Source organism: Alternaria ventricosa (assembly GCF_023758065.1).
Source record: "Alternaria ventricosa strain BMP 2768 chromosome Unknown scaffold_14, whole genome shotgun sequence".
NCBI lineage: Eukaryota > Fungi > Ascomycota > Dothideomycetes > Pleosporales > Pleosporaceae > Alternaria > Alternaria ventricosa.
Window position 1 is genome coordinate 856,244 of NW_026055694.1, and position 25,403 is coordinate 881,646.

The window sequence follows — 25,403 nt, forward strand, 5'->3', positions numbered from 1 at the left end:
CTTATAAAGCTTAAAGCACTACTTTAAAAGCTATTTTTAGTATAGCTATAGCTAATATATACTAAAAGGCGCTTTCTTAAAATAGTAGAAGAAATTAAGTAGTAGCTAGCGTTAGTAAATATAGTAATTAATTACTATAATAAGTAATTTAAGTAGAGGTAGAGAGAAAGCTAGTATTATAGGTTAATTTTATAGCTTTATAATATTTACTATTTATATAGAAGAGTAGCGTTGTAAGAGGAAAAAATCTGCTTCTAGACTAGCGCCCTAGTAAATAAAACTAGGATTACATTAATACATTGAGGACAACCCCAGACTTCCCCACCAACCCTTTCTACTGGGTCGCTAACTAGCTGTGCTAGTATGTGCGTACAGTAGACATCTCGACTTCAAGACCCGTTCCGGAAGAGATCCCTGGGTCCCGACCATGTCGCGGGGCAGGTACGTGCATGTGGATTGCCTAAAGATTGATTGGACAAAGTCAATCAATCCATGGATGTCTTACAACATTTCGTACACCGATATCACTTGCTTATAGTTTGATATACGACGCCAGTAATCGTCTTACATCAATTCGTATATGCATCTTACTTGCCACTAGCATAAGATGTTCACTGTTCCGCTGCTGTTTCTTCACACTTGATACTGTCTGTTTGTCAGCCAAGAACTCTATTTCCTCGTTATATAGCTTGCCTACGACCATTTACTATCATACTACGGGTGATTTGTTTTGGTCGTTTAAGTTTGGGGCTTCGAAGCAGGTCATCTTAGTCGCGCTTACCAGCAAGTGCTATCCCATATCCTCCTCTCACGTCCATTTGTACTGGTGACTAGTGTCTTGCCAATCACTCCGTCATCACGACCTGCGCGATGTGTGCCGCCGCAAGCATTCTCCAGCCTATTGCTAGGTTTTGCTCCCAGCTATCTACCATACTCCAGTACATGCCTACCCTTACTGTTTATGGCAGACTGGACTCCTCCATTGACGCGAACCGTCTATTCAGAGCTACCGAAGCGCGGTTCCCGGAAAGATGGAGGAAGGATGGATGGTACCTTTCCACTGTAAGTACCATCTTTCCGAAACAGACTTGAAAGTTGACATGGCGCGTGTCTGACAGACAGCGGCACTTATCGCCAGCGGCCAACCAGGGCTGATAGGTCCTCTCTACAACTACATCATCTCACAGCCGTCATATCAGACGTCTGCGGAGAGACAACGTCTTGTACGCCGCATGAGAGAAGCCATGATCAAATGCATCATTCTCAACGGCATTCCCATCGTCATGGAAGCTTTCGTGTCTCTTGCGAAGCAAGAAAAGCCCGAAGATCAGGATCATAGTTTCACGCGCAAGGACTGGAAAGCCGATGAGGCTAACCACAAGCGCGGTCTCGAGGTTCTTGAAACGCTTTATGGCGATGAAAATGAGAAAATATGGGCATCATTCGGTTCACACAAAGACATACGTGAGTACCTTGCGACTCCGCTGCTCTCCATCTTCGGGCTAATGCGCCATGTAGCGTGGCTCTCGACCGACATATCTTATGGTCTGTTCCTGGCCGATCACAACACTCTCAATATCATCGAGTCCGAGCTCGCTATCTTGCCTGCGATCATGTGCCAAGGCCTCGTTCCTTCAACGAAGTGGCATCTACGTGGGTGTCTCCGAGTCGGTTGCACACGCGAGGAGGTGGAATGCATACATCAGGTTATTGAACATATCGCAAAGACATGTGGGAAACAATTACAAGGTCTACCGAGAGTCTCGGATTTACCTACAGATGAGATTTGAAGGACCAGCAAGGTCAAAGAAGGCCTTGTGGTAGCTGAAAATATGTTAATGTACAGGCTATCTCGTACTGTCAGACTATCATGCGACCAGGCTAGCTCTCGATGTATTAGCAGCATGGCGTTTGACGTCACTTGAGAGCATAGTGTAGTAGATCTTGCTCGCGCTTCACAACTAATCGAGAGAAAACTGGGCATGGGGAAGTACACGTAAAATTGGTATCAAAAGCATATCTATGTCAAACCTTCGCCATCGCTGTCAAGTACTGCTGACTATGCGGGTAGTCGATATACCCTTTCGGCGTCTTTGGAGTGTAGAAAACAGAGCGGTCGTACTTGACTAGTGGTACGCTCTCCTTGACGCGGAACACAAGATCGGGGTTGGCCACGAAATATCTCCCAAACGCAATGATGACATCGTAGTCCTTGTACGTCTCATCAACAGTCTGCTTCGCTGAGTCGGGTAGGAAACCACCTGCAAGCATGACTGGACTCGCGTTGCCCCATTGCTCAACCATCCACTGTACAGTCTTCTGGCCTCCGCATTCAGAGTCATCATTGCCAGTGATGCGGGCTTCGATCAGGTGGAGGTAAGCCAGACCCAGTTTCTTCAGCTCTTCAGTGAGGTATTCGAAAGTCGGCTCGGGCTCGTCCATTAGCATGCCGTTGAAGTCGCTGTAAGGGCTGAGGCGCATTGCTGTTCTTTGAGCACCAACGGCAGCGATGACAGCCTTGGTGACTTCAAGGTGGAATCGCGCGCGTTGCTCGATGCTTCCTCCCCAGCTGTCGGTCCGTTGGTTGCAAGTCGTTTGGAGGAACTGATCCGGTAGGTAGCCGTTAGCACCGTGGATTTCGACGCCGTCAAAACCCGCAGCAATTGCGTTTTTGGCTGCATTCGCATAGTCTGCTATGGTTTCCCAAATCATCTCCTCTGTCATCTCTACTGGTGTTCGGTCTTCGGGTGTGATGGGCACAGCGCTGGATGACGCCAACGTGATGCCTTCTGCGTCCAGCGCATCGGTCCTTGCGGCACGGCCTTGATGCCAGAGTTGGCAGTATATCGCACATCCTTTAGCATGTACTGCTGACGTGATGTCTTTCCAGGAAGCGATGTGGTCTTCTTGCCATATCCCTGGAGCATTTTGGGCGCCGATGGCGTTCCTGGAGATGATGGTTGCTTCGCTGACAATAAGGGTGCCTGGTACACATGCTCGTTGCTCATAATACTCTGCGATACTTGGTCAATATCGGCCCTTCATAGTGACGGTGTTCAAGGTACCTTTGTTCATGGGCGTCGCCTTGTAGTCGTCGCCCATGCGATACCGGGTCAACGGCGCCATAGCGACACGATGTCCCAACTTCACATCTCCGACTGTCAATGGTTGGAAGAGTTTCGTCATCTTGGCAGTCGATGTTGGTACAACAGAAGACGAGGTAGGAACTGATCAAGTAGTCTCGCAAGAACTGTAATGGCCTACAGTATCAATGCTTCGTTGCTCTTTAGAGCGTGTATGGCTGTGTCTACCACACATATTATGGCCATTGCCCAAGCCTTGTGATGGGTCACCATGGTCGTTATCGGCAACCCACCTGGGCAGCCTCGCAAACCCCACCTGACACATGGCATCTGTCAGTCTCAGCCGTGATGCCGAGAACTCGCCTGAATACCTTCAATTCCGTTTTCAGCGTTATGATCCGATGTCGATACGAACAACCATCGGCGAAGGGCCCCAGGGGCCGAAAGTGCGTCGGCTCAAAAAGTTCCGATGAGAAGGCCCCGCACGTGCCCTGCTAAGACGACCCACTTCGCAGCCTCACCGTCATCGGCTTTCATCCCATAATGCCACTTACGCCATCGAAGCGTGTAAGCGTTTCTACCATGTGAGTGGGCCCCTCAACTGTGACTGGCTGCTTTCGCAATTCCTCTACGAGGAACACACCTCCCGACGATCTCGCAGCTGTCGACGGGCGTCATGGCAGGGCTCAGTCCCGCTCGGGCAGCCTCCCGGGGCTCCACGCCCAACTCCAACGCTAGCTACGATGTTTGGGACCATTGGTCTTGTTCCAGATATACACATACGCAGAATCGCTATGTTTTTGAGGCTTGTAGCGACTGTGGAAGAATCCGATGATGCGGGAACAGCAAACCTCCATTGACGAGATAAAATCGACGCGCTCCATCAGAGAGAGCGATACATGCGTTGGCCATACTCTCGTTAAGAAGCCATCCAGAGACGAGAAGCCATGCGATTCAGACATACCTACGACGAATCCTCATGGCGCATCCCCTTCGCCTACGATGAAAGAGGATGAAGACGACGATAATAGCGACGCAGCATCCATCGGCGGCCAAAGGAACACCATGACTTCGACACAACTTCGAATCGCAATCCCCGCACTGTCAGTCTGTCTCTTCGTTTCGTTCATCGACCAAACCAGCGTCTCAACAGCAACACCCGCGATCGCTGTGGATCTGAACACAGGGACAGCAACATCGTGGATCGGTACATCGTTCCTAATTGCGTCGACGGCGTTCCAGCTGATCAATGGCCGTTTGTCGGATATATTTGGCCGCAAGAACCTTTTGCTGATCAGTCTTATGTTGATGGCTCTGGGCGACCTTGGATGTGGTTTCGCGCGGACTTCAGTGCAGCTATTCGTTCTCCGTGCCATTGCTGGTATCGGAGGGGGCGGCATCAACAGTCTTGTCATGATCATCGTTAGCGATATCACAACGTTGCAGAATCGGGGTAAATATCAAGGTATGTACCGTTGCGTATCTCATGATCAAGCAATGCTAACATTCTTCTCTAGGATGGCTGGGTGCAGTAATTGCCCTGGGAAACGGTGCAGGACCTTTTCTTGGAGGCGCTATCGTCGAAGGAGCGACTTGGAGATGGGTATTCTGGATAATACCCATCATGACTGTACCCACCTCCATGGTCATACTGTTCTTCCTACCGCTCAAGCATCGGTCTGGTGACTACCTCGCAAAGGTCAAGAAGATTGACTATGGCGGCATGGTGCTGAACATTGCATCCACCTTGCTCCTGCTCATCCCCTTGTCAGGAGGTGGTGTGACATATGCATGGGGATCTCCCTTCTTCATCGCCTGCACTGTCACCGGCGCCGTGCTAGGTGTACTATTTGTGCTTCACCAATGGAAACTTGTCGCTCTCCCGATCATGCCACTTCGATTATATCGCGCGCCGCACTGCTGGGCACTATATCTACAGACGTTTCTCATCGGTCTCGCGTACTTCGGCAACTTCTTCTACCTTCCAATCTACTTCCAATCGGTTCTAAGGTACTCGCCCTTAGTTTCAGGTGCTTTGATCCTACCGGTAGTCATCACGACATCATTCGCGTCCATCGCATCCGGTCAGTACATGAACCGAGTCGCCAGCTACATGCACTGCATCCTGGCCGGATTTGCTCTGTGGACTCTTGGGAGTGGCCTCACCCTACTATTCGACCGAGACACGGGTCTCGCTGTGCTAATTGTCGTACTCATCATCGAGGGTGCCGGTATTGGTCTGACGCTTCAACCAACCCTTGTGGGTATGTACGCCAACAGTCGCAATGAGGATCGCGCTGTGACAACTGGGTTACGCAACTTCATCCGCACTATCGGTGGCGCTTTTGGTCTCGTCATCTCGGGAGTCATCCTTTCGAATACGCTCAGCAGAGATTTGTCCCAGCGGCCCTTTGTTTCGGATACCCTAATGGCCCAGTTGACTTCCTCAACGTACGACCTCGATAAGTTTGGCCTCACTCTGGATCAGAAAGAAGAGGTTTTTGACACCTACATGCTGGGCTTGCATTACATCTTCATCTTTTTCACAGTATGCTCAGGTCTCGGTCTGGTTCTGACGTTCTGGGTTGGGAACACCAGCTTGAAAGCGCCGAAAAAGCCGGACGAAGAAGGAGGACAGCCGATGGACTCGCAGGACGAAATTCAGCAGCAAGTCATCCAAGGTCGAGAAGTCGAGTCGGAAGGGGAGGTCTTTGATGAGAAGAGGCCAATGACAGGGGAGGCTGACGTAGAACGCAACGTTCACTCAAGATGAGCGATCATATAGCATTTCATCAGGGCTCAAGGATGACTTTGCGAAGTAATTGTTCGCGCCTTGTTGACTTGTAGAATTACCAAGTCTCATAGACATATATCAAAAGTTTGAAGCACACATCATGCTTACCCGAAGAGGAGATGAGAATCGCGTAGGCAGTAGCCATCAAAGTATTCCACTATCAGAGCAAGCCCTACAAGCCGCACGTATGTATTCTGGTGTTGTCCATGAGTGGCATGTCCTTGTATTCGCCTTTCTCTTACGCTGTCCTGATGGCCAAGAATCAACTGAGGGAAGCGACCATTGAACGGGGCTGTCGCATGTAGAACAGCGACTTCGGAACTTGAACGCAACATTACCCCGCAGCAAGACCCATCTCCCACTATCTATTTACTCGAGAACTGTCTCCAACTCAACCTGGTCTTGAATCCTTGGTATGCCAACTTAGGTAGGTCGGTGCAGCCCCACAAAGGCCGGTCGTTATCGGCGACTTGAGATTGGCCTATCTATCGACGATCCCCCTCCAGGCCATGTTCTCCATGCGGTTTCTTCCAAGCCGATAAACATTCATCCGTCTGATAACACCGCGGTGGGTCACAGCCGGCCGCAGGAATGCCATCGCATCGTGAAACACGGCAGAGGATGGGAGATGGCCGATTACGTGAGGACGTCACGGATGAGAATGGCCGATAGCCAGGTAGGCGTTGCAGGATGGCCGCCGCGACATGCTCCGCTGGTGATACATATATGTTGCATCGCGAGACTTGGGTGTTTTCTACTTCAGATCTATCACATCTTCTGTAATCAAATCAAGCTTATCGTTCTTCAAACATCGTCATCATGCCTGAAGTCTACGCCGCACCTCCCGACTACGCCTTCCCCCGTAACTTCAAGGGTTACGGCGAGAAGGGTCTACAGGGCTTGAAGTGGCCCAACAATGCCAAAATCGCAGTATCTTTCGTCATCAACTATGAGGAGGTGAGTTCACACGCACTCGTATCTCAAATGCACAACTAACAAGCTGTAGGGTGGTGAGCGCTCAGTCATGAAAGGCGACGGAGTATCCGAGATCAACCTCCGCGAATACCCAGCTCAACACAGGATCAACGAGCGCGACTACAGCGGCGAATCAGAATTCGAATACGGCTCCCGCCGCGGCTGGTGGCGCATGTTCAAGCTCTTCAACGACTACAAGATGAAGTTCACCCTTTATGCCGTTGGCTCCGCCGTCGAAGAACAGCCTGAAGTTGTTACTCGGTGTGTGGAAGAGGGCCACGATGTTGCTTCTCATGCCTACCGCTGGATCGATCATGCCAATCTCTCCGTCGAGGCCGAGAAACAGCACATCAGGGATGGTATCACGTCGCTGAAGAAGCTCTCCGGCTATGCACCAAAGGGATGGTACTATGGCCGTCCATCACCACAGAGCAGAGCGCTCATCCCACTTGTGTACGAAGAGATGGGCGAGGAGCTTCTTTGGGCCTCAGACTGCTACGCCGATGACCTACCCTACTGGACCGACCTTCCCCAAGAGCGCAGCAGCGCAAACCCCAAGGGATGCTTGATGGTTCCCTACAGCTACGACTGCAACGACTTCAAATTCCACTGCCAGGGAACTGGTTTCCGCAGTACGGCTGCGTTCTACGAGCACATGAAGAACTCTTTCGATGTGCTGTATGAGGAGGGCGAGGCTGGAGAGCCGAAGATGATGACCATCGGTCTGCACTGCCGTATCATCGGTAGGCCGGGAAGGTTCAAGGCGCTCCAGGACTTCGTCAAGTACATCTCGGAGAAGGAGGGTGTTTGGGTTGCGACTAGGACGCAAATAGCGGAGTCGTTCAGGGAGCAGTTCCCTTACAAGAAGGGTCAGCTCGCGTAGATAGTCATTTTAATCTGTTTCAACGTTAAACTCGGGGTCATTTGCGCACATGAGACAACAGTGACTGGAACCTTTCAGGAAAAAAGCCATGACATCGCCTATCTATACTCTCCAAAATTCCACTGACTGCCATCCATCATACCGCGGTTATCCATCGACATGGCTGCATCCTGAATGGGGTCCACGCCGTAAAGACCCGACCCTTCATAAGCATTCCAGCTCATCTCACTCTGGCCTTGGCCAAAGCCATCGAACCTCATTGCTACAGATGCGGCGTCGTCGCTTACCATCTCATTCCACATCCGCCAACCCTGCCACCCACCTGGCGCCTCCTCGTCCACTTCCATGAACGCCTCCTTTACAGCGTCAGTGACCATGTGTGACATGGTAGGCTTACTGCCCAGCGTGGGGTGATGCGACGCCTGCTCGCGGCTATCTCGTCGGCTTCTTGGCGAAAGTCCTGCCATGGAAGGCTCCGCGTCCACGTCGAGCTGCAGCGGTCGCGAACCATTGCTATGCATCATGGTAGTAGGCGCCGAGTTTACGATCGTCTTAAATAAACTTCCCGATAGCGCATCGAAGATATCGCGGTATTTGACAGCACCGGGCCACTTTTCACCGAAGATAGTCAGGATCTGAGAACAGGCCCGTGTCGCCTCGAGAACGTCGTATGAGAAAAGGGATCGATCTCGCCAGATGCAGTACACCAGTGTCAAGCCAGCTACAAAGCATGAATGTAGCGAGATCATCGTGTATGTGAGCGTACGATTTTGGCTTAGCCGTTTGTAGGCGTTGCAGACACAAGCAGCAGAGCGCGCGCAAGTCAGGAAGCGTATGTCTGACGTGTCCAACGTGGGAAGAAAGACGGTGAAAAGATAGAGCATCGCTTTGTGATACTGAACGCCATAAAAGTCTCGCGCATCGAGATATGCGCTTTCGGGATCGTACATCCACGTAATCTTGTTCCCGTTCTTCGGTGTCTGTGGATATGTTCGTAGCCATTCATCCAGGTCGCTCCGAATGGTGGCCATCTTCCGGTCAAGTTTGGCCCGCTGTTCTGGCGTCCCGTTGAAGACATCTCTATCAACACGGAAGACTGTCTTATGAATTCGCGACTGGATCTGATCAAGCTTGATGATGTGTATGAAAGGCTCGATATTTGACCATTGGGGCCTGACAGAGTCTGGCTCTTCCGGATGCGTTAGTGTCCAGAACTCAGGACTAGTACTGGGAAACTTGAAGAGTCAGTTCACATATCACAGTCTACTTGGGTGACGTACCTCGACGTTGATATCTCGGTCAGCGATAGCAAAAGCTCTACCGAGCACAATGCTAGTCACTCTGTCCAGGCAGTAACACGCCCAGAACGCACGCCGCCGCAGTTCAGCATCTCTTGCAAGCTCAGGAGAGCCTGTGACCTTCTTTCTGTGTAAGCCCATCTCAATGCAGACAGAGGTCGCATATCGAATCTGGGACCAGGCGCCTGCACCATATGGAGATCTCTGACCATGCACTCCAAGCAGGATGAGGAACTGCACTGTAGCGAGGTTGTGCTGGTCTAGGATGTAATCCATTGGCTCGGTGGCCGCGACAAGGTGATGTTCAGAATCCACCCCACATGGCTTCCGCGTCAACGACAGGAATCGAGCAGTGATGGCATATATGAGATGGAAAATGCTGCGTTCAATAATAGTCAGGGCACCTCGCACAAATTGCTTGTCGAAGAGCTTTGTGTAGACTACACGGTCTAGCAATGGCCACCGTGTATGAATACGTTCGAAGAACACGTCAAACAGCATGCGCGCCTGCTGTCGATCTGGGAAATCCGCGACAGGCTCATCGGAGTGAGTAAACTCGGGAGGTGCAGGAGGTCGCGAAGTTCCCGTGGCCTGGCAGGGCTGGCTCACTGGCAGAGTGGCTGCTCTCTTGCCAGAACTTCGGAAGATGGAGGACTGAATGATGCGAGCAATGGTAGCGCCGGAGCTAGAGCCGACATAGTAAGGTTCTGAGGTTGTGTCTGTGGTACCAGATGCACATAAAGAGAGATACGCAACGCCATCGACGAGTGAGGTACGATCCTCACCCTCAAGATCCTCAGAGAAACAGTCATCTCGTGATTCGCGACGCGATGCACTAGACTGGGTTGGAAGAGCGAGCGCCGGCTCCTCAACGTTCATGGAAGATGTTCTTTGCAAAGTTTCTGGGCCGTTTTCATAATGGTCCTCTGCATGGTCAGGAAGACGGGCCTCCAGAAAAGCGATCCGCTCTTCCAGGGCGTTGATATAGCTGAGAAGTCAGGAAACAGTTCGTGCGCATGTCAATGACCGTGGGAAGAACCTACACAGACTTGCCGCCGGGGTACTGAGGACGAATAGTCCTTTCATACGCACAGGCTACGCCAGCTCGCTGACAAGATCTGCAGACTGGATGCGCACCGTCACACTACATGATTCTTAGCCAAGATGCATGAAGCAACGTCCCACGTGACGTACACGCTGCTTTCTCCGTTTGCATCTTTTGCAGGCCAAAGCCACCCGAGATTTCCTAGTCGCAGGACCTGGGTTTGAGGCGTTCGACTGAGCTTCCTTCGGAGAATTGGATGCGGGTACTGCGTCTGCGGCCGTTCCCACACCCCGACCGGAGGAGGGGCTTACGGGGCTCTCTGGGTAGGACTGCAACATGGCCTCGTCGTCAGGAGTATGGCGTTGATGCGACAGCCCTGCAGCTTTCGGCTCTGATTCATACCGTTCCGCTCCATATTTCCCACGTGCGATAGTCCCGTTGAGGCCCAGGTGGGATGTGTGAGCCGACGTGTGTCTTATCGCGAATTATCCACAACAGGCTAAGATGGCACGGGCCTCCAGTGGCTTTATCTCGGCTGCACTCATCCGGCTCCTGGAGACCCCAAAGATTGCGAAGGAACTACGCCATAACGAGCAACATATCGGAGTTCACATCCTCCTCCTATCTTCACCCCTGTTCTTTATCGCACCGCTCACGCTGATGTCAGGCTTGGGAATGACTGATGCGCGCATGGCAACATGGCACATCGGCTAGAAAGTGCCCGAAGAGGCTGCGCCAGAAGCCATGCCCGTGGTCAATCATAGCCCGATATGCGTGCGATACGTGAACGACTTGGAGTTGGCGTGACGTCCGATCGCCATATGAGACACCACAGTCCGCCGACGTGAAGGGGATTTGGAGGATTGACCACACCCGGTAGTCAACCAAACCACACCATTACAGCACCATGGGGAAAGTCCAACTTCCGACCAAGGACCAGATTGCGGCGCCCTTTCGCTCGAAAGAGGCCTTCGTCGACTTCATCCGGTCCCCTCAAGGCAACGACGGTCACACCCCGATCGGCGACGAGAGATGGTCCAACAAAGATCTCGAGCCAACGCCTGTAGAACAGAGGACTTGGACCTGGTGAGTTCCTTCACGGCGCATATGTTTGAGCTTCTACTGACAAAGAAGGTTCAACCTGCCCTTGTATTGGTTCTCGAATCAGTTCTCCCTCGTTGGTTGGAATACAGGCTCTGCTCTTGTCACAGTCGGTCTGGTAGGCTATTTCGAAGCATGCAAGTAGAATTCAAGGACTAATTGCATGAACAGACATGGCAACAATCCTTTGTATCAGCCTGCCTTGGGTCTTTCCTAGCAGCGGTCGTAGTCGTCCTTATGGCTCGTCCAGGTGCCAAGTACCACATCGGATTCCCTGTGATTGCACGCTCAGTCATGGGCATGTACGGCTCCTACTTCTTCGTCTTCATTCGAGCGATCGTATGCATCATCTGGTACGGAATTCAGTCCTTCTACGCCGGTAACATCCTCTCGGTCATGCTCCGTTGCATCTTCGGCAGTTCCTGGCAAAACTTCACGAACACACTCTCGCCTACCGCAAGTGTCACCTCGAAGCAGCTTCTGGCTTTCTTCATGGCCTGGCTGATGGAGTTTCCATTCATGTGGGTCCACCCAAGACACATCCATTATATCTTCACTGTGAAGGGGTTCATCATGCCAATCGCCGCCTTTGCCATCTTCGGTTGGTGCATGGCTAACGGTGGAGGACTCGGCGCTATGGACCTTGCTTCCAGCGAAGGCGAGCTTGCCGCCTCAGTGACTCCTTTGGGATGGAGCATCATGGCTGGTATCAACACCATCTTCGGTTCTCTATCGCCCATGTTGGTCAATCAGCCTGACCTTGCTCGTTACTGCAAGAAGCCTCGGGATGCTGGTGTGACTCAAGGTGTCAGCGTCTTCGTGTCCTCCATCATTGTCTTCTTCCTTGGCATGGCCTCAACCACTTCCATGCAAGCAGCATATGGTGTTGCCTACTGGAACATCTGGGATCTTTTCGAAGCCATCCTTGACCACCACTTCGGCGCCGGAGCGCGTGCGGGGATCTTCTTCGTTGCTTTGGCGTTTTACTTCGGTGTCTTCGCCACGAACTTTGGAGCCAACTCAATTCCATTCGGAAGTGATATGACTGGCCTTTTCCCCAAGTGGCTCACCATTCGCCGTGGACAAGTACTTTGCGCCATTCTTGGTGTCGTCGTACAACCATGGCAACTGATGAAGAACGCATCGGCCTTCTTGAGGTAAGTTCCCCAATAGGCTTCCCACTCACCACGCTAACGATGAATTAGTTTCTTGGGTTCTTACAACATCTTCATGGCCCCTCTTTGCGCCGTCATCATTGTCGACTACTACATCGCGCGCAAAGGAAACATACATATACCATCGTGCTATGATGGCAAGAAGACGGGTCTCTACTGGTACTGGTCCGGTGTCAACTGGAGTGGTGTGGCAGCCTGGCTACTTGGTACAACTATGGGTATTCCCGGCCTTATTGGCCAGTACGAGCCACAGATCATTTCCGCAGCTGCGCAGAACATGTACCGCATGGGCTGGTTGCTAACTTTCTTCACCGCGGCGACGGTCTACTTCGTCATCACCTGCTTCGTCAAACCGCGTGTGTTCCCTGTTGGACGCGAGAGCACGCCCTTCCAACGGGAATGGCTAGCCAATGACGGCCGCGAGGGCTTCTTCGACGGAGACAGGGATGATGGTGTCATTTATGGCGCCTCAACGCCACCAATGACCGACGGAGGCGAAGATGTTGAGATTGGCGAGAAGTCGCCAAAGGTCACCTTTTGAGCTCAGAGCAACAACCTAGATTGTAAAAGAATCGAAACCATGTACTCACATCATGTAATTGCAATACCATAGTCTTAGACGATATTCTACTAAGCAACTACGACACTTGATTAGCCTTGTTATGATCTCATAAAGTTGAGACGGAGATCAGGCGGCTGGACATGTGAACTGCCCAGGTGTGATGTTGTTCACGTGTTTCCTAGTACCGACATGGACTGAACAGTTCCGATCGGAACCAGCATTCCGAAAAAGTGGGATGCCGTTATCGGCTCCAACTTATTAGTACAACCGGTATATCCTTGTTAGGCAAGTGTTTGGCTATCGCCTATGAGCGGGTCTCGACGGGACACGCAACTGCTCCCTATCACGATGCGGGCTTTTTGGGCCGATGGCATCGCTGACGCTGACAGGTCGCTGCCTTCGGCATCTGGATGTGTCTCCAACTCCAACGGCTTCAAAGACCACTTCTCCAATTCCTCTTTTTGACTTTACAACCAACCTGAGAAAGGAAAACGGGAATACCTTCCAGCATCTACTCACCAACAATTCCTACGAGCACCGAATTGTAAGAAGCCATGAGCTCAGATCTTTACAAACTCACAGCCACCGAGATCTCGGCCAAGATCAAAGCGGGCGAGACCTCAGTCGAAGAGTACGCAAGATCACTCCTCGGACGTATCGAAGCACGTGACGAAGCTGTTCAAGCATGGGCATACCTCGACCCCGAATATGTCATCAAACAGGCAAAAGCACTTGATGCCATTCCACAAGCCGAACGCGGTCCTCTCCACGGCGTAGCTATTGCTGTCAAAGATGTCATTTACACCAAGGGTGAGCTGCAAGTACGACTCTCTCATCCAACTTGACTAACCAAAACAGAAATGCCAACACAGTTCAACTCACCCATATATGCCAATGATGCGCCCCAAGTAGACGCTGGCTCCATAGCGATACTGCGCAAGAGCGGTGCACTCATCTTCGGCAAAACAACCACGACCGAGTTTGCTGCGACAACCACAGGCCCAAAGACACGAAACCCGCACGACTCAAAACGCACACCTGGTGGCTCTTCATCCGGATCCGGTGCCGCAGTAGGCGATTTCCAAGCACCTATCGGCCTAGGTACCCAAACTGGTGGTAGCACTATTCGCCCTGGCTCGTACAATGGCATCTATGCCCTCAAGCCCACATGGAACTCTATTACTCGCGAAGGCCAAAAGATCTACTCTCTGATTCTGGACACATTGGGTCTCTACGCGCGTAGCGTGGCTGATCTAGAACTTCTCGCCGATACATTCGCCATTCACGACGATGCGCCACCTCCAAAAGACTTCACAGTAAAAGGCGCGAAGTTTGCCCTTCTCAAAACCATGGTCTGGCCGAACGTCGGCCCTGGCACCTCCACCGCACTTGACAAAGCCGTCTCGCTACTTCGCGCGCATGGAGCCGAGGTTGAGGAGATAAGCTTACCAGATGACCTGAACGATCTTCCGGCGTGGCACGCGGCCGTACTCAACTCTGACGGCCGAACTGCGTTTCTTCCAGAATACACGGTGGCCAAGGATAAGATCTCGGAACAGCTCGTCGACCACGTTGAGAACAGCGGGAAGATCTCGCGCAAAGCGCAGCTTGAAGCTTTCGACAAGATTGCGGCAGCAAGGCCGGTTGTCGATGAGATACTTGGCAGATACGCTGCGGTACTTACACCAAGTGTGCCGGATGAGGCACCGCTGGGTATTGAGAAGACAGGCAGTGCGGCGTTTTGTTTGATCTGGACGGTAAGTCATATCTGTGTTCAGATGTAGAGAACTTGACTAATACGCGCGCAGGCACTGCACACACCAGTAGTAAACGTTCCCGGTTTCAAGGGCGAGAACGGGATGCCAATCGGGGTATCGCTTGTTGCGCCTCGCTACCACGATAGACGGTTGCTCGCCGTCAGCAGCAAGGTCGGTGAAATCTTCGAAGCGGAAGGTGGATGGAAGCGTACCGTATAGCTGTATTGCAAATAAAGTTGAATGAATTGGACCAAAGCATTTGCCGTTGGTCTTCTGGTGAATTACTATTGGTTGTGGGAGTGTGCGTGCTCTGGTTGCCTCGACCAAACTGTTCTATTTGACTCATAGTCAGATTCGTTTATATTTCCAGTGCACTCCCCAAACTCAACTATCACAAAATATCTCGGCAACACCAATAACACGAAGAACACACTAGCACAACATATCTCGGCAATACCAATAACACGAAGAACACACTATCACAAAAACATCAACATGACGTCTCAACAGGTTATCGAAGGCAAAGCAAAAGCCAGGGCGAACGCGGAATTAGACCTGAAAATGTGTGCAAACACCAATCTTCGAGTTCTCATCCGCAGTTCAGTTTCTATATACCTCAAAGCTGTATACCTCAAAGAATCCCGGTTTACACCAGAATGGTTTTGTGCGAACTACTTCCTGTTAGAGGTACAAAATCGGCCATACTTTACAATTGAAGAAGTCGCGCTCAAGCTTAGAAGACAAAAGCAGTACGGCCAAGTTGAAGAGCTTGAGGAGGCCCTCTCACGCTACTCACGAGCTGCACATCGCGAACTTGTAGCGAGACTCTGTGTCTTGCCGCGCGAACTTCGCGACATGATCTATGATGAGCTCTGGGCCTTGGATTCATGCAAGGAAACACTCATCGATAGGCTTATTGATGGAGACGACAGGAATGATCAACGTAGAGCGCTCTGGATTCAACGTTATGGGAAGTTGGACTGCTTTCTCCCAGACTTGGCCAAACAGTGGTTTGGGGGGAGGCAGGTGGCAACAGAGATGCTGAAGGCTTTTGGGAAAAGAGATGGGACCGATATAACTCATAACCCGTGCAGTTTTAACTACGACGAGACTTACCACGTCTCGTGGAAAAAATTAAACGACCTGACCACAGTAAAGACGTTTCACTCCGACGTCACGCTGTACGAGCTCCTGGGAAACATGGCTCTAGTCATCGTCTTCGACTGCATGGACGAGATCGACGGAAACGAGGGTCTAGAGCGTATAGGTATACCAGGAAACTTCAACGCAGAACTTCGCCGCTGCATCAATACGCTTTCCTCTCTGCGCAACCAAAAGCCTCGCCCTATCACCTTCAAATTCGAGGATCAAACGAGAGGCGTACCCAGCAACATCACACATCTATTTCGCTCGCTGAGTGGCCCTTTCCACGAACTCCGGCAGTTGGGATTCGATATCAACATCAGATGTCAAACCGACGACCACTTCCGCTATGTATGGGACATGTCAGGAAGGTACAATACTCACAGCCCTCACACCAACGATGTTGATAAGTGGACTCTGCGAGATTGGAGCCTGAACTTCACGCGAGTGAACGAACAATTCGAGGAAGCCCACTTGATGGGCGAGACCTTCGTGTTTAATCCAAATGGGCCGCTCCGGGGGAGCTTTCGCATCAAAAAGCATGTATGGGAGGCGATGCGCAAGGAACTGTACCGCGCTTATCCAGAGATCGATAACGTGGTGAAGTGGACGAAGAACGAGAGGGGTGAGATATGGATGGACTGTGGATGTGTGAAGGACAAGCATACTTGCTGCCCTTACTATCTGTGCTACAAGCACGGTGGATGGGATCTGATAGAAGATGGTCGGTGGAACAATTCTTGCTACATTTGCAAAGGGCTGGTAGCGCCGGCGCTGTAGGGAAAACTAAGGTTGATTCAATCGAGGAAGGAGAGGATTTCGGCAACAGGCAAATCTGCGGTTCTTTGGATGAGGAACGCATCAAGTATTCCAATTGAGTACCCTGTCTCAGCAATCAAGCAGGTCTCTTTTAGCCAGTATAATTCAACTACATTCAGACAACCCATTTGAATGATCCTCATTGCGCCCTGGTGACATGAAACGTATCAATTTGCTGTTTCTACACGCGCACGTCCAGATATCAGCTGCTATACATCCATCACATTCTCTTCTTAAAACTCTTTCGTGAAGGATGAACGGTGTCGATAGATATGCAGATCTCACTTCAAGACTCCTTCCAGTATGCATAATGGTCGGCGGGAGTGCCCTTGCATACCTCAATTTCTTTGCCCGGGAGGTACGCCTCCACCATCGCCTTTACCCTCGCCACCGCGGCTACTTCTTCAACAGGTGCCCTCGCGAACAGATACAGCGTGATCTTGACTTTTTGAAGGGCTCTGAGCTTATTGGTACGCAAGAAGCTGGCGCAAGCGTTGTTTCTGGGACCCACTGTCATGTCTGACAAGAAGGCCCCAAAATGAATCGTGTGTACGTGTTGAAGTTCAAACGTCCTCAAATAGCGTGAAATATCGGTAATGGCAGCAAAGCAGAAGGGAATGGTGGTGTACGCGATCATGGCTGTCTCGACGTAGACTTGGCGACAGACACTGAGTAAATTCCAGCGCGCGAGATGTTCTTCGGGTTTCGCCGTCGGCCATAATCTCGATGACATCTTGACTGGTAATCCGCCAAGCGCGAGGCTAAAGATTCGGTTGCGAATCTCAGCAGGTAGGCGAAGGAGGGGGGAATCTCGTGCGTTTCTGTCTGCTCTGGATGGTAAGGTCAGTGTTGTCACAGATACCTACACATTACGTATATCTCACATCTCGATTTCCGATCCGATAGGCTCGACGTTGAGCAGACCGCTTTTGTGTTTGCGGTAACCGCGTTGGCCACGGGCTGGTCTCTTGGGCTTGTCACTGAGACCATGGCGAGGAGCGACTTTTTGAGATCGTTGCGGCGGCATCTTGCGTTGATCGAACCGCTGATGTGTTGAGTGTTTCTAGTTGCGGCGGGAAAGCTACCAGTGCGAAAGTGGAGGTGAGAAGGTCAAGGCAAACATGACAGAACGGAAAGTGCGATGAAAGCACGGACCCTGTGCGCTTCTGTGTGCAGGAGTGAAGGTGAGAGTCTCGGACGGAAGGGAAGAGCCACACATAAGGAGCGCCTACTAAAGTACCCATCCATCTGAACTGCGTAAAGAACGACGCATAGTGAACTCAGGCATGTGCCCTTTCCGCGCGCAAACCCGAAGGTTCTATTCATCGACCTTTATGTGAAGATACGCTCTCAAGTTTCGGGCATAGCAATTGGCCCTAGAAGCGCTATTTAGCTTGCGAGATATTTTAGAAGACGTTGACATAGCTGGATGTTTTGCAGCAAGATGTCGAAAGCGAGATGTTGAAAGCGCGGAAGGAACGTCTGGGGAATGAATGGGCAGATTACATAATGCGGCGGTCGGAGATGGTCGCCAGATTCGCCGATGACTCTGGAGCTTCGCGTGTCCGACATCATCATCGCTTGCACCCAATCTCACCATAATGGCGTCGCGCACACGGCTGGCAGCCACTACGGCTTCCGGACTACTGCGAAGCTCGAGACCACTCGCAACCTCAAGGATATCGCCGCTCGCTGCTGCTTTGACAATATCCTCCGCCCGCAGCTTCTCGCAGCTCAACTCGCATTCCGCCTCAGACCCGACCAACATCTTTGCCTTCCAAACCGGCTCTAAGTCGGGTGGCGTTCCTTCGTACTTCTCAACACAGAACCGTCGGCCTGCCAATACAATCATCCGGTTCGTGCCACAGCAAACAGCATGGATTGTAGAGCGCATGGGAAAGTTCAACCGCATATTGGAGCCTGGTCTTGCCATCTTGGTACCCTTCATTGATAGGATAGCCTACGTGAAGAGCCTCAAGGAAAACGCCCTCGAAATCCCCAGCCAGAGTGCCATCACCGCGGACAACGTTACATTGGAGCTGGATGGTGTCCTGTACACCAGGGTCTTTGACGCATACAAGGCGAGGTGAGCATGCCATATATTTGAGTGTAGCGAGGATGCTGACAGCCCATAGTTACGGTGTAGAAGACGCAGAGTACGCCATCTCTCAACTCGCACAAACCACGATGCGCTCCGAAATCGGTCAACTCTCCCTCGACCACGTCCTCAAAGAACGCGCCAACCTGAACGCGAACATCACCGCTGCGATCAACGAGGCAGCGCAAGACTGGGGTGTTACCTGCCTGCGATACGAGATCCGCGACATCCACGCACCCGAGCCCGTCGTCGAAGCCATGCACCGCCAAGTCACCGCCGAACGGTCGAAGCGAGCTGAGATTCTGGAATCAGAAGGTCAGAGACAATCTGCTATCAACATCGCTGAGGGAAAGAAGCAGTCGGTCATCCTGGCTTCCGAGGCCTTGAGGGCTGAGCAGATCAACATGGCCAACGGAGAGGCTGAGGCTATCTTGCTCAAGGCTACTGCGACTGCCAACGGAATCGACGCAGTTGCGCGATCCATCTCTCAAGGTGGCGGCGCAGCACAGAACGCCATCTCGCTTTCCGTTGCTGAGAAGTACGTGGATGCTTTCGGTAACCTGGCTAAGGAGGGCACAAGCATCGTCGTCCCCGGCAATGTCGGCGACATGAGCGGCATGATCGCAAGCGCCATGGCGGTATACGGCAACGTCAACGCTTCCCAAGCAAAGGCGCAAGCATCAAAGATGGTTGAGGGCGGAAGCAGCAAGAAGGTTCAAGAGCTCCAGAGCAAGCTGAACGACGCTGAGAGTGGATCCAACCAGATGCACAACGAGATCAACAGGGTCATGGACGAGAGGCTGAGCAAGAGGTAGTCAGCGACCTTGTATGAGAGACGATGGGATAGGAATGGGATACGACTGTACATTATACTACGCTGTATAAATAGCAACGAGCTGCAAGCGACCGCATCGGGGTTATTGGATATGGGATACCACCCAAAAGCAAGCATCATTCGCGGAGTCTTCTCTCTTCTTCCACTTTGGAACTCCACTTCTCGCATGTCTATAGGGAATAGCGAACATAACTACACTTCCACCTCATCTCCACCCTCCAGTCTACACTAATCGTTCCACAGCCTCAGCAGCCAAAATCGCAATCTGCTTCCCATCCTCCCAAATCCAATCATGTCCACCCTTTAGATCCCTTACATTCACCACTCTCCTCCCTTCCTCCTTAACCTCATCCTCATCATCTCCAACCTCCATAACAATATTCCACCCCTCCCTATCCAGCGTAACACACATGACATCCCTCTGCGCCCTCTCCACCAAGTCATCCTCATAGCTATGACAAAGCATCAACAGCTTCCCCTCAGGCCAATGCTCCTTATTATATTTCCCCGCAACCGGCGACACAGCCTGCCACTCGATGTACCCTGACCTCTCACCAAAAGCGCCCCTCACAAACTCTTTGTAAATCTTCGAAATGTATTCTGGTGTCGTGGGCGGGAGGTGGTTCCGTATCATGAGCGGCAGACTGTATATACCTGATATCAAAATCATGGCTTCAGGAGCCGGCGAAGGGGTAAGGTCGGGTGTAAGTCCTATACCGGAAACGAGTTGGCATAGCAGTGTTGCGCCGCAGGAATGCCCTATTCCTATCCATCTCTTCACTCCGTATTTGCGCTGGAGATACTGGATTCCGCGGGCGACATCGCGGATGTGTTGCGGGTGTTTCGCTGAGCGCTCTGGGTCGTTGGGCGCACTTGGTTGCGTTGAGTGGTCTGGGTACGGCGAGAGTCTGTAATTTAGACTTGCGATTCCGCCGATTCTGGCCAAAGCAGAAGGGTGCGAGGCGGCGAGGTGTGTGATGGTGGGTGTGAAGCTAGAGGCTTCAATGAGGGGGTCGCGCCAGGCGCCGCCGTGGATGTAGATTAGCCATGGTGCATCGTTGCTGGGTTTAGGTGTGGCTTCCTGGGGTTCGGGGAGCCAGACGTCGAGGGTTTGGAGGCGACTTGGGGGATCGCTGTAGGGTATTGAAGGGATGTGTCTGGGGAATGGGGTGGCTGTCATGTTTTAGTTTGATTGGGGAGTGTTGTGTTTGGCGGGGTGTGCAGGTGCCAAACTTTGAGGTGTGCCGAGGTCGGTCACTATTTTATGTTTGTAGATCAATGAACCTTGAGTTGAAAGTTAGACTTTGTAGACTCGACAAGAAACATCACAAGCATAGAGGAGGTGTTTTGAGTATGAATGTTTGATACATTTTCCCATCCAGTACACAAAAAAAGGGTACTATCAACCTCATGACCATTGGTTTCATCCAAGCCATGACTAAACTAAACAGACATTATTCCCGTCAAAGACACATGCCAGTGTCGACGCCCATGGTATTGCGATGCAGGTGTGTAACGCAATGCTAATGCAAAACCCAAGGTATCTCAAGGACCGCTATCCTCATAAAAAATAAACTCTCGAAGCTAAAACGACAAAACAATTGGTGTGGAGCGTTTACAAAAACGCGGCCATGAAGGCACCGAAGCCAACGATGCTGCCAGCGGCAGCCTTGACGTTGACGGCAGCACCGGTGGCGTCAGCACCGTCGGCGCCAGTGCCAGAGGCCTCAGAGTCGGTGCCGGTAGCGTCGGCAGAGCCGCTGCCAGATGCACCGCTGCCGGTAGCATCGGCATCAGCGCTGGTGGGGGAGGCAACAAGAGCGACAGTGGTGCTGTTGTTGGCGCTGACAGTGACAGTGCGGGTGGAGTTGACCATGGAGCCAGTGCCAGTTCCAGCGAGGGTAAGAGTGTGGACACCAGGGCCGACAGCGGGGATGTCAGCGGGTACTGGCTGAGTGGTAACGGCAGCGGGCTGGCTGGTTACGGCATCGGGCTGAGTAGCGATGGAGGTATCAGCAGCGGGCATGCCAGTAACGACACCGAGAGAGTTGGTCTGGGTAAGGTAGGTGGTCTGAGGAGCCGGGTCGATGGACGATGAAGGGGCGGAGGAAGAGTCCTAGATGAAAATCAGTGATCTGTTCGACATGAATCATTGAAATGATGATGAACATACCTGAGCCGACGCAACGGCGAAAGCAACAGCGGAGACGAAGATGGAGGCGCGCATATTGTCGGTTGTGTGTTGTTTGTTTGGAAACGATTGATCTCTCTAAGCGATAGTCTTTGACTGAAGATATGTCAAGTCGTGAGGATGCGATGAAGACGATGCGAGTAGTGATTGAGTGATGCGAGATGAGAAGCAAACTTCAAGCTTTGCGCGAGACGCGTCCTCCTTTTATTGCCTCTACTGCCATTTCACCCGCACCCAAGAAACAAGCATCGGAGCTAACCCTGGCCCTGGAGCGCCACTTTGACCCGGCAACCAGCCCTAACGCCAGCCCCATGCTATCCCGGAACAGGCGAACTGTCGACCTGACATGGCCTTAGCGGCTCTCCACAGCCAATTATAGAACCCTCCGTGGCGAGGATGTTTCGTGTTCGTGATGTGGGCGGAGATTTTTTCATTCAATGGTCTTCTGCTTCCGGGCGTCCAGATGGCGATCTTATAAACGTCTTAGACATGGATGCCTGAACATCGTTGCGGTGAGAGTTGAGATGGGGTTTGTATCCCGTCGCGCCGACTCGGGTGGTCAGCCTCAGGCGCTTGCGGTCGGGTACTGTGCCTCGAGATTTTCCCAGCCATGCCCCGGGTTTCAGGAACCAATTCGCTTCTTCCAGCCCGTGTGGTTCCACCAAACAAACCATGTTCCTATAGGAACAATGCACATCTTGTCGTCATTTCCCCGGCCAATGGCCTGTTACCCTGACACATCCTCCACTTTCCATCATTTTTTGCCCATGCAGCATGCGGCCTCATGCGCGCCCGTCGAACGTCAAACGTCAAACGGCGCACCACCAACCACGTGTTACTTTCCCAACCATGTTTCCAACCACGCGCACATGCGCGCCGACCTCGCTATGCTGATACATAATCGATACCGTGCCGCACACGCTAATCCCCAGAAACATACCACGACAGGTTAGTATGCCGCAGGTGCAAAATCGTCGCGTTGTTGTTGGCAAGACTAATTACGCGTCCAATGAAGTTAGCTCCTAAAATTAGTTGTCTTGTCGGCGTGACCTCGTGTCGAGAAGATTCGCTGTCTTGTGTGTGATGCCACCTCGGCGGCCGTGCGCCTTCGTAAAGCGCGGGCTGAGCAAGGGGCCTGGATCCGAAAACGGGACCCGAGCCGGTCTGGCCTGAGGCTCATTTCTGATTTCATGCGAAAAGGGTGGTGATGCGAGCGGGACGTTGCGATCGGGACGGTGGGACGATTGTTGAGGACGTTGGTTTTCTCGTATCTTCGGTGGTCCGCAACTGAAAGTTCTCGCAGCCAACAATCGTCGTGTTGACGCGCTTGCTGGATGGGACGCGCCAAGCCCCAAACGGAGAAGGTGCCGGGCGTCACACCTCAACCTCACCAGGCCTTCAACACGTTTGTAACCGTCTCACGAAGAAAAGACGCCTCACAAGGCGCAGTCCCATTGTACTGCCTCTTCCAGGCGCTCGATACAACTAGTGATCCACCATTTATGGGCATGGTGGCGCTGATACGGTCATCTCAGAAGAGGCTTTGCGGATGACCTCGCTGACTACATGTCTTACAGATGAAGACCATCAAGATGCGAAGAGGCTGCAAGCAACCCACAGGGCACGAATCAGCTCAAGCCAGCTCACCAGGCCAGCTATGGCTGTTCAATCATCAAAACATTTCCAAGGTTACATCCCCTCATATTTCAGAACGAATTTACGAAAGCCTTTGAATTTGCCCCCGGCCGCACGTGTATACCTCTCATGAGCGAATAATGGCCCTATGAAAAGCCAGATCGATTTGGTAGAGCCTCGTTGGCTTCTGTTTCAGGCTACATCCAACAGAAGTCTATCACAGCCATCTTTCGGCTTTTCAACTCCTCAATCACCTTTTCAAACAAAGCTTTGTACCGCTCCGTGTCGAAAGTTCCTGGTAAGTAATCCCAACGTGGGGGGGAGGCCCTGATGCACAAGCGTCCACCATACCTCTCCATGGGTTCCGCCGCTGTAAGCATTATGTACCGTAAGTGTACCGGGATTGCTTCCCAATCTTTCTCATGCATCTTCTTGCGGTTGTGTCGAATGCGTCCCAATAAATGGCCCGGCCAAATGGCAAGATGCACTGAGCTGTAGAAACCTGTGAGGGGTACACCGAAAGCGTGTGAGTGTGCTGTACCGAAGTGGAAGAGTGCGTTCGAATCGACAAAGATCGTACGCGCTGTCTCCCTTGCAATTTTGTATCTCGCTCGCTCTACGAGAGCGGCTACCATGTCCGGATGCGCGAATTCGCGCTTCATGAAGTGCGGCGTGTCGAAAACCGGGTACGGCAGCTCAAGGTTTCCGGTCCTTCGATGGTCCCACTCTGCTGCTACAGAGTCTATCCCAGCCCGTGCTAACCTCAGTATCTGATCATGCAGGCTACAGTCCTTCCAAAAGATGGGACATTGGCTGACGGTACCTTGGGTGCCTTCTCTGGCCATACGTTCACCCCACTTAACTTCCAAGTTGATGTGGGATTGTATACCATCCTGCAGGCTCACCCTATCCTGGGTATAAAAGAAATGTGGCTTATATCTGTCATCACGCACATACGGCTTATACATCCGACCGAGCAAGTGATCGAAAACGAGGTCCTGGAGTTCCTGCGGCAGAGCATTGACCCTTGATGTGAGCGAGCGACAACTGCTAGAAGCATATCTATCGAGATCTGCGTTTTTCATCATCGAACAAATGGCTCTGCGATAGCGTTAGCTTCATGTTCTCCGTACGGCAATCTCTCATCTCAGTCTTACCTGTTGCACACGAATAGCTGCCGCTTCAAATACGGAAGCATCCATCGGTAGGTCTTCCTTGTCCTACAAGCATGCGGAAATTCCGGGTCTCCGGATCTATTCAATCGTCGTATTTCCCTCTTCAACTCTCTCACTTTTTCTCTCATGGATAGAACACGCGCGCTGAAGACTCGCTGGATGGCCAGGAGACGCTTCCATCTTTTGACAACGGCGGGGGTGAAGCCTATTGCCTCGTTCAGGTCTGGGTCGTACGGGATGATGGCGCTCGTTTGGCGAGGATAATAGTAAGTGGGTTTGAAGATAGACATATTGTTAGTGTTCACGTCTGAACGATCTCAAGTGAAGAATTTGTACTTTCGACTTGACTCACAAGTAACGTACCGTACCATGGGTCGACAGGTGGAGCCAGCCTATGGATGTCGAGGTATAGCATCAACATTCGTTACAGACACGCTCGCCGCGATGCATCGTACGCGCTATTTGGCGATAAAATCTCATCGCGATAACCATGGTACTATGACGACCCATCGCCGACAAGCCACTCACGACTTGCGAAAATCACACTACAGCTATACTTTCAGGCCCTTTCAGATGAGGGATGACTAGTACGGCCCTACGTACCTTTCTACTTATTCTTGCTAGCTTCTAAGCTCCTTGTTTCATGGCATGGACGAAAGACTCATATCACTAGTGACTACAATGCGTGTCGCATTTGACAATGATATCAAGGCAGGAGTAAGCATTGGCTTATGAGATTAAAAGTCACTAGGATTTAATATGGTATGTATGCAGCAAATGTGATACACATCCTAGCTACTTCATAACGCATTCAATTCTGTTAGTACTGCCGTC

At 51.7% G+C, this 25,403-nt stretch overlaps 10 protein-coding genes across 10 annotated transcripts; 6 read left to right on the plus strand and 4 right to left on the minus strand.

Annotated features, from left to right (window-relative positions):
* Positions 1–1,031: 1,031 nt before the first annotated feature.
* On the plus strand, positions 1,032–1,790 carry J4E93_007856 (uncharacterized protein; the record flags this gene model as incomplete). The annotated part of the gene is made up of 2 exons (XM_049345760.1): positions 1,032–1,062; positions 1,159–1,790. 2 exons carry the CDS (start codon positions 1,032–1,034, stop codon positions 1,788–1,790), a joined length of 663 nt encoding a protein of 220 aa, XP_049197287.1.
* Positions 1,791–2,025: 235 nt separating this feature from the next.
* Positions 2,026–3,186, minus strand: J4E93_007857 (uncharacterized protein; the record flags this gene model as incomplete). The annotated part of the gene is made up of 2 exons (XM_049345761.1): positions 2,026–3,014; positions 3,066–3,186. The coding sequence occupies 2 exons, from the start codon at positions 3,184–3,186 to the stop codon at positions 2,026–2,028; spliced, it is 1,110 nt and encodes a 369-aa protein (XP_049197288.1).
* Positions 3,187–3,917: 731 nt separating this feature from the next.
* Positions 3,918–5,856, plus strand: J4E93_007858 (uncharacterized protein; the record flags this gene model as incomplete). The annotated part of the gene is made up of 2 exons (XM_049345762.1): positions 3,918–4,548; positions 4,601–5,856. The coding sequence occupies 2 exons, from the start codon at positions 3,918–3,920 to the stop codon at positions 5,854–5,856; spliced, it is 1,887 nt and encodes a 628-aa protein (XP_049197289.1).
* An 840-nt stretch (positions 5,857–6,696) lies between these two features.
* On the plus strand, positions 6,697–7,735 carry J4E93_007859 (uncharacterized protein; the record flags this gene model as incomplete). The annotated part of the gene is made up of 2 exons (XM_049345763.1): positions 6,697–6,834; positions 6,884–7,735. 2 exons carry the CDS (start codon positions 6,697–6,699, stop codon positions 7,733–7,735), a joined length of 990 nt encoding a protein of 329 aa, XP_049197290.1.
* Positions 7,736–7,833: 98 nt separating this feature from the next.
* On the minus strand, positions 7,834–9,912 carry J4E93_007860 (uncharacterized protein; the record flags this gene model as incomplete). The annotated part of the gene is made up of 2 exons (XM_049345764.1): positions 7,834–8,970; positions 9,016–9,912. The coding sequence occupies 2 exons, from the start codon at positions 9,910–9,912 to the stop codon at positions 7,834–7,836; spliced, it is 2,034 nt and encodes a 677-aa protein (XP_049197291.1).
* A 1,073-nt stretch (positions 9,913–10,985) lies between these two features.
* Positions 10,986–12,895, plus strand: J4E93_007861 (uncharacterized protein; the record flags this gene model as incomplete). Its single annotated transcript, XM_049345765.1, has 4 exons — positions 10,986–11,164; positions 11,213–11,297; positions 11,351–12,336; positions 12,385–12,895. The coding sequence occupies 4 exons, from the start codon at positions 10,986–10,988 to the stop codon at positions 12,893–12,895; spliced, it is 1,761 nt and encodes a 586-aa protein (XP_049197292.1).
* A 575-nt stretch (positions 12,896–13,470) lies between these two features.
* Positions 13,471–14,892, plus strand: J4E93_007862 (uncharacterized protein; the record flags this gene model as incomplete). The annotated part of the gene is made up of 3 exons (XM_049345766.1): positions 13,471–13,726; positions 13,775–14,673; positions 14,725–14,892. The coding sequence occupies 3 exons, from the start codon at positions 13,471–13,473 to the stop codon at positions 14,890–14,892; spliced, it is 1,323 nt and encodes a 440-aa protein (XP_049197293.1).
* A 3,344-nt stretch (positions 14,893–18,236) lies between these two features.
* Positions 18,237–19,548, plus strand: J4E93_007863 (uncharacterized protein; the record flags this gene model as incomplete). Its single annotated transcript, XM_049345767.1, has 2 exons — positions 18,237–18,721; positions 18,771–19,548. 2 exons carry the CDS (start codon positions 18,237–18,239, stop codon positions 19,546–19,548), a joined length of 1,263 nt encoding a protein of 420 aa, XP_049197294.1.
* A 243-nt stretch (positions 19,549–19,791) lies between these two features.
* J4E93_007864 (uncharacterized protein) lies at positions 19,792–20,748 on the minus strand (the record flags this gene model as incomplete). The annotated part of the gene is made up of 1 exon (XM_049345768.1): positions 19,792–20,748. One exon carries the CDS (start codon positions 20,746–20,748, stop codon positions 19,792–19,794), a length of 957 nt encoding a protein of 318 aa, XP_049197295.1.
* A 435-nt stretch (positions 20,749–21,183) lies between these two features.
* On the minus strand, positions 21,184–21,795 carry J4E93_007865 (uncharacterized protein; the record flags this gene model as incomplete). The annotated part of the gene is made up of 2 exons (XM_049345769.1): positions 21,184–21,684; positions 21,742–21,795. The coding sequence occupies 2 exons, from the start codon at positions 21,793–21,795 to the stop codon at positions 21,184–21,186; spliced, it is 555 nt and encodes a 184-aa protein (XP_049197296.1).
* Positions 21,796–25,403: the final 3,608 nt, after the last annotated feature.